The sequence below is a fragment of the Pseudochaenichthys georgianus genome, chromosome 5 (assembly GCF_902827115.2).
Source record: "Pseudochaenichthys georgianus chromosome 5, fPseGeo1.2, whole genome shotgun sequence".
Lineage (NCBI taxonomy): Eukaryota > Metazoa > Chordata > Actinopteri > Perciformes > Channichthyidae > Pseudochaenichthys > Pseudochaenichthys georgianus.
The window spans coordinates 25,870,250-25,889,477 of record NC_047507.1 but is presented as its reverse complement, the minus strand read 5'-3'; the positions used below and the strand labels follow the sequence as shown (position 1 = coordinate 25,889,477).

Sequence of the window (19,228 nt, the reverse complement as noted above, 5' to 3'; positions counted from 1 at the left end):
TGGAAGGCTGACAGGCAGGTAGGCCTACTTTTTACAGTATTACGGCTTCTACAGATGACATTTTTTTATGGATTTTTTGTCAAAGCACTTAAGATATTCATTGCTATCGGGATGTTAAGAGCATTCCATGGAATATAACAAAAAGTGTATCTCGAGCCGGTTTCTGAAACGTACCTACCCCACCTTTAAAACCCATATTTTGTTTACAGCAGAGCTAAAAATAAGAAACACATATTCGAGGAGCACTTGAACATAGCATTAATGGCGGCTAAATCAAATTCAACATCAGAATCACATGTCTGGCTTTAAATTGACACTGGAACAATAAAGAAACATTGGTGCTAAAATTAACCACATATCTACAGGACTAATCTGCTATATCAACCAACTATTAGTGAGCTTTATTTATTTGAGTGTTTCTCAAAACCAACCTGAAACCGACATCACCTGTTGAGCACACGTCGAAGGCTATGGTCAAAGTGTTGGTTCACAAGGACAGTTCCTTGGTACAACCTCAGGTCAGAAAACAGTGCAATTTATGCCACTGGAATGAAGTCCAGTAGGTCCAATTAGGTAGGAGACAAATACAATACTCAATTAAGGTAAACCAATCAGTCATTGAAAGATAAATCAATCAACTATAAAACGTTCTTATGTGTCTATCAACAAATCAAATGATGTCCTAATTAGAATCATTCGTTATAATTGTAGTTATAGTTTTTAATATAATTGTTGATGTGTAATCATTTAATTTTGTAAATTGTTATTATTATTGCTATTATTGTTGTTATTATTATTATACAGTCTGGAAGGTAGCATCTCCTCCTTTTGTATTGTTGTATTGTATTCATCTGTTCAAACATCATACATTTGACATACAACAGACACAGTCCAGGGGCAGACATACAAAGTAACAAGACATTATACAGTAAATAAAGAAAAAAGAAAAAAAGGAAAGACAAATACATGTTGATACTTCTGATTAAATATTTTTTAAATATCAAATTAGTTTTGATTGCCTTCTTGTTCCCAATGTTTTTATTAGTGCTAATATATTGTTTTCATTCTTGATGCACATTTTCAAAATATGGTTTGGAGTCAGCCCATTTATTTTTATGGATATGAAATGTCCCTACAATTAACTGCACAAAAAAGACAAAATCTGCATCCATACCATCATCCCTGAAGTACAAGGTGTTTGTCCTGCAGTTGAACCTTTTCTCCCGTCATTTTCCTAATAAAACATTATCATACCACAATATTCTACAATACAAACATTCATAAAATAAATGGCCAATAGTCTCTTCTTGTAGATTACAAAATGTACAGGAATATTCAATATCAAGTCCAAATCGTTGAAGTGTCTTTTTTGCGGGATATTGTGTGTACAATTTAAAAATAAACCTCCTTAACTTTATTTTTGAGGTAGCATCTCCTCCTCGACACGTCCCATCGTCTTGACGCTTCGTCATCATTCAGGCTGAGTAGGGAGGCTAGCTAAAGCTGTTGTATCCTATTGGTCGTTTCCGTCAATGTAAACATGCAGCAGTGTCAGCGGTGTAAACTGTATTGCTTAAGCGGCGTTTCCTTATTGTTTACAGCTTTATCTGAAGTCTGAATAATAATGGCAGTGTGGCTGAAAATAGCAGTCTCGGAACCAGGGCAGAGTAGTGTTAGCTTGATAACTAGCTAGCACTGAATAGCTTGCTAACTATCTGGTTGTGTTTGTATGAGGCTGGCCTTGCTAATTAGATAGCTAGCTTCCCATTGGTAGCCATGAAGGGCTAAATTCAGGTTAGAGAGGCAAAGATAGAAGGATGGCAAGTCATGTAATCTAACAAGGATTTATCAAGAAGTGAAGAAAATGAATAAATCCAGAAGGGACGGGGCTTCGTCACCTGCGAATGGAAGACAGGGCAATGGTAAGTCGCTAAGTTAACGTTAGCTTTCTTCATTCAGGGCAACCATATGTTGTGGGAATTCATGTCGAAACTAGACTCTAGATACCTATTAATTAAAAAAAAAAAAACGTGATCACATGTGTCCCATGCTAGAGTTGGTTAAATGTCCCTCTTAACCTTACGTTAGCTGCATGTACAAGTAGCTTTAACGGTTTCAAGATTACAGTGACGTTAAGCAAAGGCTAACTCTCTTTTTTCCGTGTGTCAGACTGGGATACCAGACGGAAAAGGAAAATTGCGGACATCACACAGGCCCTCAGTGTGAGTCCAGTGGATGTTGCTGCTTTAAGAAGGATGGCTATCAGTGAAGGAGGACTGCTGACCGATGAGATCCGCTGTCAAGTCTGGCCTCGGCTTCTCAACGTCCCTCCTCATGTCTTGGAACAAGAGCCAGGTATCATGTTAGCAACATATCAACAAACAGAGCAATATCGGCTATGCCATCCCAAATACCCTCCCTTTCTCACTATGCATGAAAAATACATCCTAGGTGCAAAGTCTCCTTCATACTGTATGGTAATGCTGATGGTGACATGTCTATTGTTTAAAACGTGTGTCACGATTGATACATTGTCTTTTACTGCAAACCAAATATACCGACGAGTACAAATAAATAACCTGAACCTGAATATGTCTTGTCCAGAAAAGGTAGACCGGGAGGATAACAAGGACTACAACCAGGTGCTGTTGGATGTCCAGCGATCTCTGCGGAGGTTCCCACCTGGTCAGTAGAACACATAGGCTACCTTTTCATACAAGTGGTTCATAAAGCCCTGCTATTAGTGTATTCCTACAGAAACTGAAATAGATCATCAAACACGATCAGGCTGTTCAACAGTACTGTTCAACAAATCTAACCATTCAAGTGAAGGTGTTAAATTACTGTTAATTCCTTTACGATTTGAACCAGACAGAAAAATACATATTTGCTCAGGGGCTTGTTTTCATTTGGAACTTGTTGATAATTAGTGTTGTTACATTTACTTTAATACCAATCATCATACCATCCACTTGCCTTTGCAAATCTAAGTGTACTATCCTTCAGAACAGTTCAATTCCATGTCAAAGCTTTGCAAGTACTTGCCGTTAGTTTGACTTTTACTTGTTCTTATCTTGGCAAAAAGACAGAATTCCAAAAGAGGGTGCAGACATTTTTTTTTAAACTCAGCGCTACTGGAATTTCTGCTTGTCCATCTCACAAGTATTTCAACCATAGACATAGCAATATTTCAACTAATCAAATCAAGATTTATCAATTTAACACTCCGCTTCAAGGATCTCCACCCAAATGCTATTTTTGGTCCAAAAGAAAGCTCTGATTTCAGTACATTTTGACCCGCCAGTGATCTGAGGCCTGTACTACGAAGCCGGATTTTCACTTAGCGGGCTAGATCTCCATGGTAACTTATGCTGTGCGGCTAACCTGCTCCGGAGCAGGTTAGGTTGCAGGCTAAGAGCTCAACTCAGTGAAAGCACCGCCTGCTGACCAATCAGAGCTCAGTGTGCGGAGTTTAAAGCGATCAAGTCATATTACAGGATAAAGGAAATACAGAAAAGCTGCCGTTGCAGGAAAGACGGCCGGCAAAAATCAACTGACTGTGTGAACGTGAAAATGAATAGAATATCACCTCCCATCTTCAGAGCAATCTGACTATTATAACATTAGCGTTAAGAAAGCTTACTTAAATATCTGCCACAACATAAGTAACCGGATCAAAGTAACATTATGTACAGTCCGCGGCACTGTGAGTGCAGACGTCGATGTGTCCCATTATCATTCATATCACATCATCATGTATCATATATTTCCTTATCTGAGTCAGCTTCTTGAGCCGTATCTGGCCGTGCAACACTCACAGTGTCACAGACTGTATAGAAGTATTACTTTAAGCAACACATTAAGTTGACGAAACACTCGAGTCAAATGTAATTAAAGTCAGATCGTGTTTTAGACGGGGCAGTGATATCATAAACCTGTTAATGTACGCATTCAAACACTTTTTCTTTTACCAGCTGTTTAAAGTTTAACGTCTTCATATGTCTAATATTATAGTTGACTTTTCATTCAGGAAGTATGACGCTGCACTGTCAGTACGCTTGTCCATGTTTGTGATGGTCGAATGCTCCAAATACCACCCCTTTCATGTGAACGCGCACCTAACTAGATAGGACACGGCTGGCTTGAGCGATCCACTTGATAACCCACGTCGTAGGACCGCTTGGCGAGAGCGCGTATATTCTGGATTAGGCCAACCGGCTAACTCAAACATATCCAGGTTAGGTTGAACCAGCTTCGTAGTACAGGCCTCAGGTGGAAGTCAAAGAGTTCAGACTTTAAACATTGAAGAATCAGTCATTTATAGTTTTGGAGGAAAAAACCTCAGCGTTAAGCCGTTAATATAGTGTACTGTTATTGTCAATAGTGTCCTATAAATATAACAATGTTCCATAATACTTAAAGCACTTGAACCAATTAGGTTTTATTTTTAATTGATGGAAGTTGAGGATTTGTTTGTTTGTTTATTCTTCATGTTTCTGGCAGGTTGGACTAGTAGGTAAAATAATAATTCATCTTGCGATTCATGCTCTTTAGATTGCATTATCTCCTATTTTAAAGCAGGGTAGATTAAAATAAGCACCTTTTCTACATTGGTTAAATACCCACACCCAGTATATGTTAGCATTAACAACTTTAACCTATTTTGGATGGCCTTGTACAGGTATGCCAGACGAACAGAGAGAGGGCCTCCAAGAAGAACTAATAGACATCATCCTCGTAGTTCTGAAGCGCAATCCCCAGCTGCACTACTACCAAGGATACCATGACATCGTTGTCACCTTCCTATTGGTCCTTGGAGAGCGCCTTGCAACTGCTCTTGTGGAAAAGCTCTCCACCCATCACCTCAGGTGCATACCAAATATGTCATCTTCAGCATCTTTGTACTCTACTACCTATTTTCTCACTTTAGCTTTCTCTGTTATGTTTTCTCTTATTCCTCCTTCCACAACAATAGTCCAATTGTGTTCTCTAAAAAGGCTCTTTGTTGTATGCTTTTTTTTCAGGGACTTCATGGATCCTACCATGGACAACACAAAACACATTCTTAACTATTTGATGCCCATCATTGAAAGAGTCAACCCTGAGGTGCATGACTTCATGCAACAGTAAGTCTCTCTGCTGTTTTAGTGATAACAGACCAAAGCAAATTATTCTCTCATAAGAAGTTACTTCGAGGGCATGAAACTTTGCAAAATAAGAAATCGATACCCACTTCATTTCAGAAACAGAATCAAGTTTATTGCCAGGTACATTTACAAGTTATCTGGTGAGTTCCTTGTATGTGTAAACGTACCTGGCAATACATTTGATTCTGATACTGTTTGTGCCATATAAACACAATTCACAAGTTAACTCTGTGGGGGAAACTTCTGCAGCAATGGAGAGTCAGGACTCAGAGAGGCACGAGGAGAGCTGGAGCTTTGACGGCAAACACTGGTGGTTTATTTGGAGTTACGGCCGGAGAGTTGACAAGACAGGTGGTGTGTCACGAGTTGACACAGCGGTTGCCAAACCAATTCTGAAGAACTCTTTCTGCAGCTCGAGGTTTTATCTAGTTCGGAGTGTAATAATCAACATTCTTCATCAGTGAGACAAACATCATGGACCCTGAATCTAACTAGAGCTCTCGTCCATAGAAAAGAATGCGCGCCAGGGAACCTTCGTCCCTGAACAGTTAACTACCTCATGGCGGCTTGTGCTCTGTCATAGACTGGCAACAACAATGCGCCCAAGCTGCCCCTCCTTAAGAGAGATAGCAGCAATACCCAAGGCCGTAGACCTATGCCATGGGAAAGGAGACAGTGAGAGGAGAAAATGATGAACTGTGTCGAAGGTTGAATACCTAAGCAAATTATTCCCTGACAACCTCAGTTATAATCTAGGCAGATGATAGGAATATGTGAACGATTCATACCCGACACATCTTTCCCTGTGATTGTGTAATGGGATACATTTATATCTGCTCTACATTTTTCCCACCAGTGTCTGCTGTCCTGATTGAATATATTTAGTTTCAAAAGCTTGTTCATCTAGTTGCCAAGGCAGTTTGTTCTATATTTATCCTGCCATGACAAGAGGGTCACAGTATCTAGGCTGGTAGTTAATGTGAATTGTGCATGCACCTTTGTGACACACCTTTTTTAGAGATATCTTCTTCAAAGTGTTTTAAAACCACAATGTTTAATCTCAAATCATATGGTGGTGATGTAAGAGAAGGAGAAGTATGACGGTGCATTTAACACATACTGATCTTATTATGACAGCTCCAGTTACGTCTGTAAAGACTTAGAAACACAGGTTAAGTGGGGGGCACTTAGAGGGCTAACATGACTGTAGCTTTCTGTGTCCGCCACTTCCAGAAAGCACCATTTTAAAAACAATTATAACACACAAACACACCTTAAAGTTGTATTGCGTGTTGATCGCTGGCACGTATTGATTGATTCTCAGGGCTGAGGTGGGGACAGTCTTCGCTCTCAGTTGGCTCATCACCTGGTTCGGCCACGTGCTTTCAGACTTCCGCCATGTTGTCCGGTTGTATGACTTCTTCCTGGCCTGCCACCCATTGATGCCCATATACTTTGCTGCTGTGGTGAGTTAAATCCGTCCCTTTACACAAGTACAGTATAAGCTCTATAATTTACAGTGCAATACAAGCTAATACAACTATTGGTAAGAACATTCATATGAGCTACATATGTTGTGTGTGAGTCCAAGACCAAAACTTAGACTTTGGGGAGGTTTTCTTTTATCCGCAACTTCGCATTCCTCCCAAGGAGGGTCCTCTGTGACCTTCACACATTAAACACCTTGGGCTCATCTCAATTGATTATTCCACCTCCTCCTTTCCCTCACTCGCGTCTTACGGAGGCGGAGCTAAGACGCAAGGAAGGGACGCGAGTGAGGGAAAGGAGGAGGTGACAGAGGAGTCCTCACGTATTAATTGGGATGTCCTCGTTCACTCCAGCGTCACCATAAACAACGCCCTTTACTTCTGGTGCGTGCCGTTTTATCACCTGTCACTGGACACTCCACATAAATCCCTTCAAGCCTGGGATTTAGTTTCTCATTGAAATGATTTCGTCCATCTCTTCCATTCATCTCTTTTATTATATTTTCTATGTATTATTTTCGGTCCTGTATTTGTTTTTCCAGGTATAACATTTCAGTTAAGTTATAATAACAATAATAATAATTGATGGATTAATTTCATTATGGTATTTGAGCTTGTTTCAGATCAACTTTTGTATTGGATGTTGTTTTTTTAATTTGTCCTAAAGAAGAGAGACACAAATCACTAAAATATGTATTATTTATGCTACCTGTATTTGTATACATCCTAAATGTCTGACGTTCTGTGGGTCTACCACACATGCATCAAAAACCACAAGTAAGAACTATAGGCTAAGTTATTATTTGATCATCAAAACATGATTATTTGTAAGTTTATTTCACACGCTTTAATGTTTTTATAGAGTATGATCTCCTCATTCGTTTAAGAGATTTAATATATTTTACTGAAGCACTTAAAACATTTAATGACTGATCCTCCTTTAACGGTGAGATCAGCTGCAGTGAGCAGAGGCAGCTGGGGGCGGAGCTCTGATGCGCGAGTAGTGAAAACACTTCCGCGAAGTCTGCTCTCGTGTGTCCTCCCTTTCGTCTCCTCTGGAAGCCTCCTACCTCACCCCTCCTCGACTCCTCCGTGTGCATTTCAGCGATTTGGACGTCCTTCAACATGGCGTGTCTTGATCGATTTCCGGGTCAAGTCCCGGAGGAGGGGGAGGAGTCGAGGAGGGACATTGAGATTAACCTTTTGTGTGTGGAGGCTCTGGGTATCCGGGGAACACAGATAACGGCTTGAGCATGATATAGTTATTGGATCCCAAGAATGGGAACTGGCCATGGCCGGGAAGATATGGACACATTGTATGGTGTGGTTTTAAGACTTTGGGTAACTTATCAATTAAAAAGAATGTATTAATACTTGGTCATTCACATAAGCTATATCATGGCCATCTCTGACATTACATATTTGTAGAATAAATGTAATTATTCAGGTAAAGACAGCTAACCTCATTGTGTTCATTCTTATATTTGTCTGTGAAAATGTACACGTTTTCTTCATCGTGGATAATTGCCTGTTCACTGTGATATTGGTTGCAGATCGTACTGTACAGGGAAGAGGAGGTTTTTGAGTGTGAATGCGATATGGCCATGGTTCATCACCTGCTGTCTCAGATTCCCCAGGATCTGCCATATGAGACCCTCATCAGCCGGGCAGGAGACCTCTTTGTCCAGTTCCCTCCCTCTGAAATGGCCAGAGAGGCCGCCTCGCATGACAGGTACTAAACGCCTTAGGGATTCCAGCTTGCGTTTTCAGATGCTACCTTTTATTTCTCTGCTACTACATTCACACTTTGAAACATAAATGTTACTATTTATAATAACAATCACTTTCTTCCACTTCTTCACTTGGTTGCTCACTGTTCCCTGATTAACGCTTTGATTTGATCTCTCTCTTGCTCCCTCTTTGTGCCGTCTCTTTTCCTCCTAAGCATGGCAGCCATTACCTTTAAGGACTTTGACCTTGCGTCAACTCAGCAGCGGCCAGACTCTGTTCTCCGGCGCCGGCGCAAACAGAAACAGGCTGCCCTGGAGAGATCAGCTGCGAACGCTGTAGTGACGGTGGCACAACCTTCAGCTGCACGCCGCTTTGTTCGCCTGGCTGTCATGGGTCTGACGGTGGCTTTAGGGGCTGCAGCCCTCGCCGTAGTCAACAGTGCCCTGCAGTGGGCCCCCAAACTGGACTTGTTTCCTTGAGCTGCTCCTCTTTCGCCTCCTACGCTCCAACATACCTTGACTGAATCCAGCTGGTGGGTCTGTTCCCAATAAACTTGAATGAATGAAAGCAGGAACAATACAGTCAATAACACTGTCTGGAGTGTCTTACGCTACTGTTATCTGCTAGGATGTGTCTTCACATCCTATGCATAACTGCTAAGGCTCCATCTGAAGGTCCTTTTTATGACTCCTGAAGATCACGCACCAGTATTACTGCTGGTGTTATCAAATGAAGCATTCATCCTGCTATAATGAAGAGACTCTTTTTCTAAGAACTATTACTGATAGTGTCATTATTAAAGTATATTTATATTTGGTAATAGGATAATCTGCTATTGAGTTATAGTCACAGAGATATATGCTGAAATATTGTTGGACTCGCTACACTTGAAACTGCTGCCAATTAATAGAGCTGGTGTGTGTGTGTGTGTGTGTGTGTGTGTGTGTGTGTGTGTGTGTGTGTGTGTGTGTGTGTGTGTGTGTGTGTGTGTGTGTGTGTGTGTGTGTGTGTGTGTGTGTGTGTGTGTGTGTGTGTGTGTGTGTGTGTGTGTGTGTGTGTGTGTGTGTGTGTGTGTGTGTGTGTGTGTGTGTGTGTGTGTGTGTGTGTGTGTGTGTGTGTGTGTGTGTGTGTGTGTGTGTGTGTGTGTGTGTGCGCGTGTGCGCTGGACTGAGACCAAATAGAGGATTGATAGAATCCTTATAATGTACTGTTTCTTAATCTATAGCAGTTGTATAAATATAAAGTCATGACAAACAGGCACTTTTTAAGTTTACCTTTTTATTATGTTTCAGGCATGTTTGTTCCCTTCAAAGTTGTTCAAATAATAATTTGTACTTAACAAAACATGTCAGCAATACCCATTATCAGTGTTATCAAAGTAGATGTATTGCAGCCTACTTTAGATGCCCATTTGAATCTTAAAATGCAGATGATTATGCCCCAAAATGGATTTCCGCTTCACTGTCCATGAAGAAAGAAATCAACCATATAGAAATTGTTATGGTCGAGCTTTCCCATTATATGCTTGCTTCACTTAGATCTCTCCTCATAGTTCAGCAATACACTCTTTCAAATATTGGCATCAGATCTGGAATAAACAGCAAGTACAATGAGAAAAGGAACAAGTTAACAAGGACTGCATTATTTTTACAAAATCACTTTAGAAGGTTTCTTAGGTGCTTTTCTTACAACGTTAAGGGTAAAGTCAGGGGAAAAAAGCACCTCAGCCTTCCAATGAACGCTGTCCAAGTTCCTTTTGTTTTTTAATGTGAATTTAGCTTTAACACATGCCATTTAGTAAGTTGGATTGCTTGAGTGTAGCATTCACATTTCAGAGGCAGTCCAGCTCATTCCAATGCTCCAATCATTTCATCCGATCACATAATGAAGTAATAGGTGGGTTGTTTAGGTTTCAGTAGTGTGGCACTCAATAGTTAGGAATATCAGAAAAATACATTGCAAATATTTAGTCAGAGCATTTCAATTTAAAATAGAGAATTGGGGCTAGTTATTGACTTGGTTCTAAGTCACCTATATTATATGGCACAACAACCTGTCATCTAAAAGTGTCTCATCTCATTAAAGTAACATATTGAGGAAAGTTGCATCTGCTTTATTAGGCACTGAATTCCCAAGCATCCCATTCCTGTGTTATGGTCTACTGCACTTGGGTGCATCAGTGATTCAGCGAGCAGGGGATCTAAAATGAAGGTGACCTGGAACATGTCCCTGAGGTGCCTGAGAGCGTAGTTATTCAGCAGCATTGTAATGCACCATGTATCTGCACTCAGTGGTTTTTATTTACTGTCATTGCACTCATTGATTGATCTGCCTTTTATGTTTATTTTGTTATAATAAATACTAATGTATAGTTGTACAAGAAAATGCTAATAAACTATATTGAAAATGTTCACTTGCTTGGACTCACATGATAACATACGTATTGTGACTGGTATTAACATTTGCACTAAAGAGATTACAGCCAAATACCATTAAGTCACGACAACCGTTAATTGGATTTGTAACCAGACATTACTTTATTTTACATTTTCTTCAAAACCTGTTTATAATAGTGGCCATTTTGTGACATTTCATACTCAGCTTGTACGCTAAAGGCTCATCACTACATTGGAATGAGTTACTTAGTCACTTACCATCTTCAGCTGTCTGCACATTTCATTGTTACAATAATGCTAACCACTTTTGTTGGCAGTTTAATGGAGAGACAATCAACACACTCCATGGATACAAGACATTACCAAAATATATTGTATATGCAATAGCCCATTTGGTATTGTACTTATTTATGGATGAACATATTCAGTTAAAGTCCTGAAAGCAACACAGCATCATTATGTGTCCAGCTCCCCGTATTTCAAACTGATACTTAAAGGTGGGGTAGGTAATTTTGGAGAAACCAGCTCGAGATCGCTAGAATTTGAAAATACACAACCGGAAAAAATCTGCCACTTCCTTACAGAGCCCCTCCTCCAACACACACGAACGCGCACATGACCAATGAGGGCACGAGATAAATGTGTGCACAGATGGAAGGCGGAATGATTGGTCGTGCTTTTTACAGTACTACGGCTTCCACAGATGACGTTTTTTTATGGATTTTTTTGTCAAAGCACTTAAGATATTCATTGCTATCGGGATGTTAAGAGCATTCCATGGAATATAACAAAAAGTGTATCTCGAGCCGGTTTCTCAAACTTACCTACCCCACCTTTAATTCAAGTCCTTTCATTCGACGTAAACAACATCCTTCACCAGTCTAATTAGGCAACTGAAAGAAAATCCTTTTCTTTTACAGAACTGAAAACAAATACACGTTGTCACATATTAAGCAAAAGCAGCAAACACACATAACATCACAATGACATAGTTGTTTTGTTCATTCACATAGGAAGATATAACTTTGGTATCCAGCAATCTGTAGTCCTGGATAAGAGTTGATCATGATTAATGAATGATTCATGAATTAATGCTATTGTTAGATGTAACCATAGTTCACACAGGAAAAAAACAATGGGATCTTATTATTTATGGGGTTATTAGCTTTTTGGTGACTTCTGTTTATACATTTTAGTATAATCCAATCAGAGTTCTTAATTAAAGTAAATGCACAATGATTGCTGGCTCATCAATATGAATTGTAAAGAAACTAGTAGCCATAGGTCAAAATGTAAATAGCGGATTCATTTATCATGACAAAATATTCTGAATATAGCAGAAGATCTCTTTAAAGCTTATTGTGGAGATATCGTTTGTATAGCTTGTGTCTATGTGGCAAGATGTATTTTAAGAGTGTTTGTGTCTTTCTTTTTGTTAGTCTCCTTCCCTCAGTGGCAGTTTTGGCAGTTGGGATGGCACGGCTGCTGATTGACTCGGCATCCACAGCCCCCAGATATGTCGCCATTTCCCTGTAAAATACAACCAAATAAGAAATCATGTGTATAGCTTAAACACTTTCCTGAAAACTGAACCAATACTGTGAAAAAGAGTTTAGCATGTAAGGGAATTTTATTTTACATTTGGTCCCCAGCGAGCTTGTTTGGTGACCCAGCAGATTTCTGTCTTGCACATCAAACAGCAGATCCAGTCACAGCCATCTTTCTTCTGGACGATGATGTCACACCGTGGACATTTCATGGCCTCCCCATTCTGTAGAAGGCTCTATATTGAAATACAATAGTGTTATGTAAATATTAAAGCAGCCGCAGGGAGAAATGTGCAAATACAACAAGTACAAAAAGCTACTCAAGATGATTGAAGGTAATTATTAAAATGTACAAAAAACAGCAACATTAAACATCTACATCAGGGCTATTCAATTGGCGGCCCACGGGCCAAATCGGGCCCCGGGGTGATATTTACTGGCCCTTTGAGTATAATGTTAAAAAAATAATTTGGGCCAGAGTGCCTTTATTCCAGAGAGGGTGTTACATTGAGAGATAGAGGGGAAGACATTGCCTGAAAACTTCGGCGGGCTCGGGTTTCGAACCCAACTACTAGCTACTGTAGTGACAAACTGTCATTTATTGCATCTTTGTGTGAATGATTAGATAATTTCACCTAAATTAAATCGAATTAAATTATGTTGATGGTTAAATTAGCTTCACATGTAGGCCTACTGAGTTCTGAACTTGCCATTTAGATCTATAAAGGCCTTGGGGCTATGTTGTTTGATTTAATAAACACAATATATGCACTCCACTATGCTGTTGTAGTATTTACTGTATCTGAAGCTCTTAATATGATTGCTCATATTTCAAGTCATCTTTTTCCCGGCACCTTGCTTTGGATCATTTTCATCAACCGGCCCCCGTTACAAACTAATTGAATAGCCCTGATCTACATATTACAGGTCGAACTCCTAACTCAAAACATAAATAAATACGCTGATCTTAGATTAAACCTGTGGCTATAATAACCATGTATCAACAGAGCCAAACAAATTACAAAATGGATATTTAAATATAGGTTTAAAGTCCAGATGAGTGCCAGAAGTTATACAAAATAACAATACCTCTAATTTGGCAGGAATGGACAATTTGATTTTATATAAGTGCAGACAGTACAACATTCCTATATTCATAATTTATCATAAAATATGTACATTAGTGAGGAATAAATCATTTAGCAGTAAGATGTTTACATTGTTTGGTTACCATTGTTTTAGTTGATCCCTACATGTAAAAAAATCTACATTTGAGGCGTCTTACAACTTTAAAAACATTGACCTACATCTAGCATCTGCTTAGTTTTCATAGCCGCCTCGTCGTTCTCCGCTCGTATACGCAGGTCATCCTGGTAGTCCTTGCAATTCATGCCTTCATGGATGGCCTGCAAACATACACTCACCATTGTTAATGTTCAGTGCTTATACATTACATTACATGTCACTTGTTAGACGCTTTTATCCAAAGCGACTTACATACTCAATACTGTGGACAATCCCCACAGGAGCAATTTGGGGTGAAGTGTCTCAGAGACACAACGACATGCTGACTGCAGTGGGGTTTGAACCTGTGCTCCCCTGATCTGAACACCAACGTACTAGTACACTGCGCCACATCCTAGTTATACTATAACTACAGAGTGAAACACGTGTCAAAGTACTATAGTAAATATCCGACAATTACCCTGCAGAGGATGCAGTTGGTTTCTTTGCAGAGCTCACAGAAGAACTCGTTGACTTCGTCCTCGTAGATGCACCACCCCCGACAGTTGGGAGTCTGACAGTGGAAGCTGTGCTCGGAGCGGCTCTCTGCGATGCTCAGACGCATCTCCAGAAACCGCTGGTGCTCCTCTTCTGTGAGCAGCTGTATAATGTTACAGCGAGAGAAAGACGGAGAGTAAGAGTGTGCATAATGTAAGGCTGTTATCTTCATGGAAAGGAAGTATAGAACTTGTTATCTGCCACCAGTTAGAAGCTCTTGAGATGAAATCATTAGAAGAAGATATGTTTTTCTTTCCTCTTTTAATCAGTCTGACCAATCAGTGCAGACAGACACACAGATTGACATTTCATATTTAAATCAGGTTACATTGTGAAATATAATTGAAATAAAATTGAAATAGAAATCTGTTCACATCTTTAACAACTAACTGTTTGAATAATAATAATTATTTGATGCATGCTATTATTTCCTGTTTACTTTTGGATGAGACTGATGTTTTAGATTTGGTTTTATCTCCAGTCTCCCACTCACCGCTTGTATCTCTCTGTCCAGCAGCTTGCTGTCACAGTTCTCAGGACAGGACACCTCCGCATCTCGATTGTTCACTATAGTCCCTTTGAGACACTCCCTAAACAAAGACACACACATAAGAAAAATACCAATAAATAAATGCTTTAAATACACATTTTCGTACATTATTGTCAATGTAATCATTGTACTTTTGGAAAGCAGATACATATCTTACTTTTACACTGAATATCAAAGCTACACAATAATTAAGAGTGTCAGACCTGCAGAAGACGTGGAGACACTCTCTGAGCACGATGCCCTCTTGTGGCTGCAGGGGAGAGAAGCAGATGGGACACTCTTCCTCTAAGGCGTTGGGGAAAAGGCTTTGGTCATCTGTTGCCAACAAGTTCAGGTAGTTCCTCTCACGTTCCTCCTGCTGAGCCTTCGTCACCAGGAAGAGAGAGAGTCAATCACAATACAGAGATGTACCACACATTGACATGACTCATAACCGTGCCCCGTGATGCTGGAAAATAGAAAGTGAAACCACCAGACTCAAGAAAACAAACTCAATTCAACTAGTTTTCATCAGCATCGCCACAGTTTATGGTGGTGTTATATTACAAAACTACATTTAGCTATGTAGCGTAATTAACTGGTTCTGCTTTTCACATACCATAAGGAATGTTAGTTACAACTTTGTATTATCCTTTTCATACATATAGCTGGTGTGCTCTTAAAACATAAAGAAAATAAGATCACCACACATTCAGTTTCAGTTTGTACTCTCCAACATCAGTTAATTTTTGATGAATCACAAAATTATCTATGCATCCATTTGAAACTAAAATGTGTTAAAAATAAAACAAATGTAAAACATAATGAGATTGGATAGTTTCATAATTGGAATATTGACAACATTGACATTTTCTTATAGCATAAATGTAAAACCTTATTTTGACCATAAGGTCAGTGGCCTTTTTTTGTAAAATCTAGTGCACAAAATACACCCGTCCTGTCCTGAAGTTTACTTTTGTGACGCCTTTGAGTTTCAGTTTTGTTTGACAAGATGATAGGGCTATTTAATCAATGATATGTTCCAGCATTGAGGCCATAGCTGATGACAATGTCAAATGAAATGAATTGTATTATAATATTTTGCCCCTTGTGTATGTAAATAGGAAGGACAACTATGACCTCAATAATATACATTTGAAATTTTGAACAACCCAAAGACAACTTCACTGTATGTTACTCAATATCTGAAATCAGGGTTACGTAGAATTGACATCGGGCTTAAAACTTTTCAGGAATACATATTTTAAACCTTTTAATGAGCACTGTTACCTGTTCATACTGCAATGTGGCCAACTGTTCCTGTTTAATCCGAAGAATCTCCTGCTGGTCTGGTTTGTAGATGTCAGGCACCTGGTAATCCTCGGGCCGGTCCCCTCCACACGCCTCGCAGCCAGGACGTGTAGGTTTGTTCAACAACGTACACATAGAGCAGGTCCAGCCCAACTACTCACAAACACATAAATACAGTAAGTTTGTAAGTATATGTTGAAACAAGCTCAACCACGCTAAAGACATGGTGTCCAACAGGAGTTGTATTCTGACCTGAGGTTTAGGAAGCACGTTGGGTTTAGCAGGAAGAGGAACTTGTTTATTGTCTGGAGCTGTCTTTTCAACACCACCTCCTCCCGTCCCTCTGGGAAAAAGTTGCACCACGATGCCTGAACATAGATGATTATTCCATAAAACTTAAATGTACCCAGTAAGTGGACCTTTTCATAAACCTGTAATCAAGCCTGAGTTGACCCTCAGTATATTTTCAGAAATGTGCATTGTTTGATTGGACAGTTTGTTTGCGTGGTTACTTTTCAACCAGGAAAAGTCTGATCAAACTATAAATAAAGTATGGCTAAAGTCAGAGGTTCCTAAAACGTTTAGGTCCAGGGATCCTTTACAGGGGAGAACATTTTCTAAGGACCCCCTCATAATTGTAACCCAAATGAAGCATATCCTTACTAGTATTGGTACTCCTTGATCCCATTAAAACTATGTATTTAACTAAAATAATTCAGATCTGTTCTATAATGATAAAGCAAAACAGATTTCCATTCCAATGTTATTAATAAAGCAAATAAAATGTACCGTGTGTGCGTGTGTGCGTGCGTGCGTGTGTGTGTCACTGACCATCCATGCGTTCTTGCTCCTGATCCAGCTTGTGCTGCTGCCGGGTGAGATGAGCAGCCTGGGCGGAGAGGATAAACAGGAACACCTGGTCTCCGTCACTTCGGACCCCGTGGCTGAACAGCGTCTCGTGGTCTTGAGCCAACCGCTTCCCGATCACCCACCGCTGCACAGTGGGGACGAACCCAAAGTCATGGCTGAACTGTGAACAAAAAATTAGACAGACAGATCATTCAACTTTGATTTGGGAGGTGTGTGGCGCAGTGGGTAGAGCCTTGGTGTTGGGGTCAGGGGGTCACAGGTTCAAACCCCACTGCAGTCAGCATGTCGTTGTGTCCCTGGGCAAGACACTTCACCCCGAATTACTCCTGTGGGGTTTGCCCACACTATTGAGTATGTTAGTCACTTTGGATAAAAGCGTCTAACAAGTGACATGTCATGTAATGTAATTTCAACATTTGCTACAGACAGCAACACAAGCCAATCTGTAGCATCAATTACATGTTATGCTTTGAAGAATTGCAATAAAAATATAAAGCTTCAAACACAGTAACAGAGGCAATACAAAGAAAACAGCTAAACAAGTGGTAACATTTCAGATTCAACAAAGGATAGGCTCTTTATATTACTGATTTCTCAGGTTTGTACTATAGATGATACTGATAAAAGAAAAAAAGCTGCAAGTGTTTGCCGTTATATCCATACCTTGTCTTTAAGTTGTGCAATTGTCATGTCAGATGAAACCAGAACAGTCACTTGGATGGAGTTATCTGACTGCGCGTCCTCCACTCCAACCTTCAACCTATTGAAACAATAGAACAGCCTTGTCCGTCTATTTTTATATATAAATTTGCATCCAACCTCAACTTGTTTTCAGACAGTAGTAACCACACCCAGAAATATGCAGCACTTGCATGCGCACACTTTTCTTGTTGTCACATTTGACTTTTATTTTCGTATTCCTTATAAAATACAATCCCAACTCAAAACAGCCAGCGCTCTAAAAATTAAAACTTGTTTTGGAAACATTTGAACAGAATAAGGAAGTCCCACTCAGACACACAGTAGTGTCCCACCTTATGGAGCCCTGAGGGTAGGCCTGAGTGTTGACGCTGACAGACACTGGAACAGAGAGTTGTGACAGTTTTTCACACAGTTTTCCTGCTTCCTGTCCGTCTCCACGGCTGAGGGCTTCACTTAGAGAGAGGGCCAGTTCCTCGGCTGCAGAGGAAGCAAAGGAAGAGTTCTTAACCTCATGTGGGAAAACATAAATCACTTTCATATACCTGTCTCATTACATTTCTTTTGACCTTTAATGTCTAATTGTATTTAAATGCAGATTTATAATGTGTTTCTTTTGCCCTATTTATTTTTTTAAAAGGCATTACATTTGTTGAAATGTGCTATACATTGGCCTTTCTTTAGATAAGGCTCCTACCAACTCCTGTGTTTATCTGTCACTACATTACATTTGACTGTACTTTAATCCGAGAGATTTAGAGACGTGTACACTGTGCGACTGGGCGTATGGCTAATCAAAAACAATGACAATGACATTTTGACTATCCATTAAAACACTCCTGAAATAATTCGCACAGTAAGATTCACACATTATTTTAACTGGGACATGGGGTATTTAAATGTCATTAGCAGCAGTAGCATGTGATCTGACAAATGGGTTAGATATAACAAAATCGAAACCACGTTCAGCCACTAACCCTCTTTCAAATGCCCTCTCGGTGAAACTGGAGAGGCCATGATCACACCATAGACTGTAAAGGATCACTCCTGAAACGACAGGTGACACAAGATGTATCGCACAAACATGGCAGTAGAGACAACATCGAGCTCTGTACAACACAAGTTTAAATCCAACCTTCTCGGGACGTGTCGCTGGCTGCAGTCCTGTCCGCATTCAACACACACTTCCTATAGTCTACTTCAATGTAGGAAAAACCGTTTTTGAGTAAAATGGGAAGTTAAACCACAGCGAAGTGAAGGCTAAACTACTTGTTTTTTTCTTCTGTCGCTCTGCCTCGCTCTCAGCAGGTAGAATGGAAAGTGAAACTCATTCAGTTCAGGAAGAGACATTTTAAAAGGGTCGCTCAAATCGCTGTGCTCCGCCCCTCGATTTACTAGAAAGCTTTTAGTTTATCTATGTATTTTGTACACTTACAACAAGATTTATAATATAAATGTTGTAAAAATGTAACGAACATTTCCTATCTGAATGTTGTCTTTAGTTAACCCCCCCCCCCACACACACACACACACCCACACCCACACCCACACACACACACACACACACACACACACACACACACACACACACACACACACACACACACACACACACACACACACACACACACACACACACACACACACACACACACACACACACACACACACACACACACACACACACACACACACACACACACACACACACACACACACACACGGCTAT

At 40.0% G+C, this 19,228-nt stretch overlaps 2 protein-coding genes across 3 annotated transcripts; one reads left to right on the top strand and one right to left on the bottom strand.

Annotated features, from left to right (window-relative positions):
* The first annotated feature begins 1,437 nt into the window (after positions 1 to 1,437).
* tbc1d20 (TBC1 domain family, member 20) lies at positions 1,438 to 9,341 on the top strand. Of its 2 annotated transcripts, XM_034082086.2 has the most exons (8): positions 1,438 to 1,922; positions 2,170 to 2,355; positions 2,605 to 2,685; positions 4,682 to 4,868; positions 5,025 to 5,126; positions 6,472 to 6,613; positions 8,188 to 8,366; positions 8,580 to 9,341. In XM_034082086.2, the coding sequence occupies exons 1-8, from the start codon at positions 1,865 to 1,867 to the stop codon at positions 8,842 to 8,844; spliced, it is 1,200 nt and encodes a 399-aa protein (XP_033937977.1). In that variant the 5' UTR covers positions 1,438 to 1,864; the 3' UTR covers positions 8,845 to 9,341. The 2 variants fall into 2 exon arrangements, with proteins under 2 accessions (XP_033937977.1, XP_033937978.1); XM_034082087.2 differs by lacking the exon at positions 1,438 to 1,922 and having other exon boundaries at positions 2,186 to 2,355; positions 2,610 to 2,685.
* A 1,537-nt stretch (positions 9,342 to 10,878) lies between these two features.
* On the bottom strand, positions 10,879 to 18,823 carry rbck1 (RanBP-type and C3HC4-type zinc finger containing 1). The gene is made up of 13 exons (XM_034084050.2): positions 18,635 to 18,823; positions 18,477 to 18,546; positions 17,835 to 17,979; positions 17,464 to 17,560; positions 16,762 to 16,960; positions 16,183 to 16,298; positions 15,910 to 16,083; positions 14,844 to 15,004; positions 14,584 to 14,680; positions 14,014 to 14,193; positions 13,616 to 13,714; positions 12,401 to 12,544; positions 10,879 to 12,291 (listed from the first exon to the last, which is right to left on the bottom strand). The coding sequence occupies exons 2-13, from the start codon at positions 18,514 to 18,516 to the stop codon at positions 12,211 to 12,213; spliced, it is 1,533 nt and encodes a 510-aa protein (XP_033939941.1). The 5' UTR covers positions 18,517 to 18,546; positions 18,635 to 18,823; the 3' UTR covers positions 10,879 to 12,210.
* Between the last annotated feature and the right edge of the window lie 405 nt (positions 18,824 to 19,228).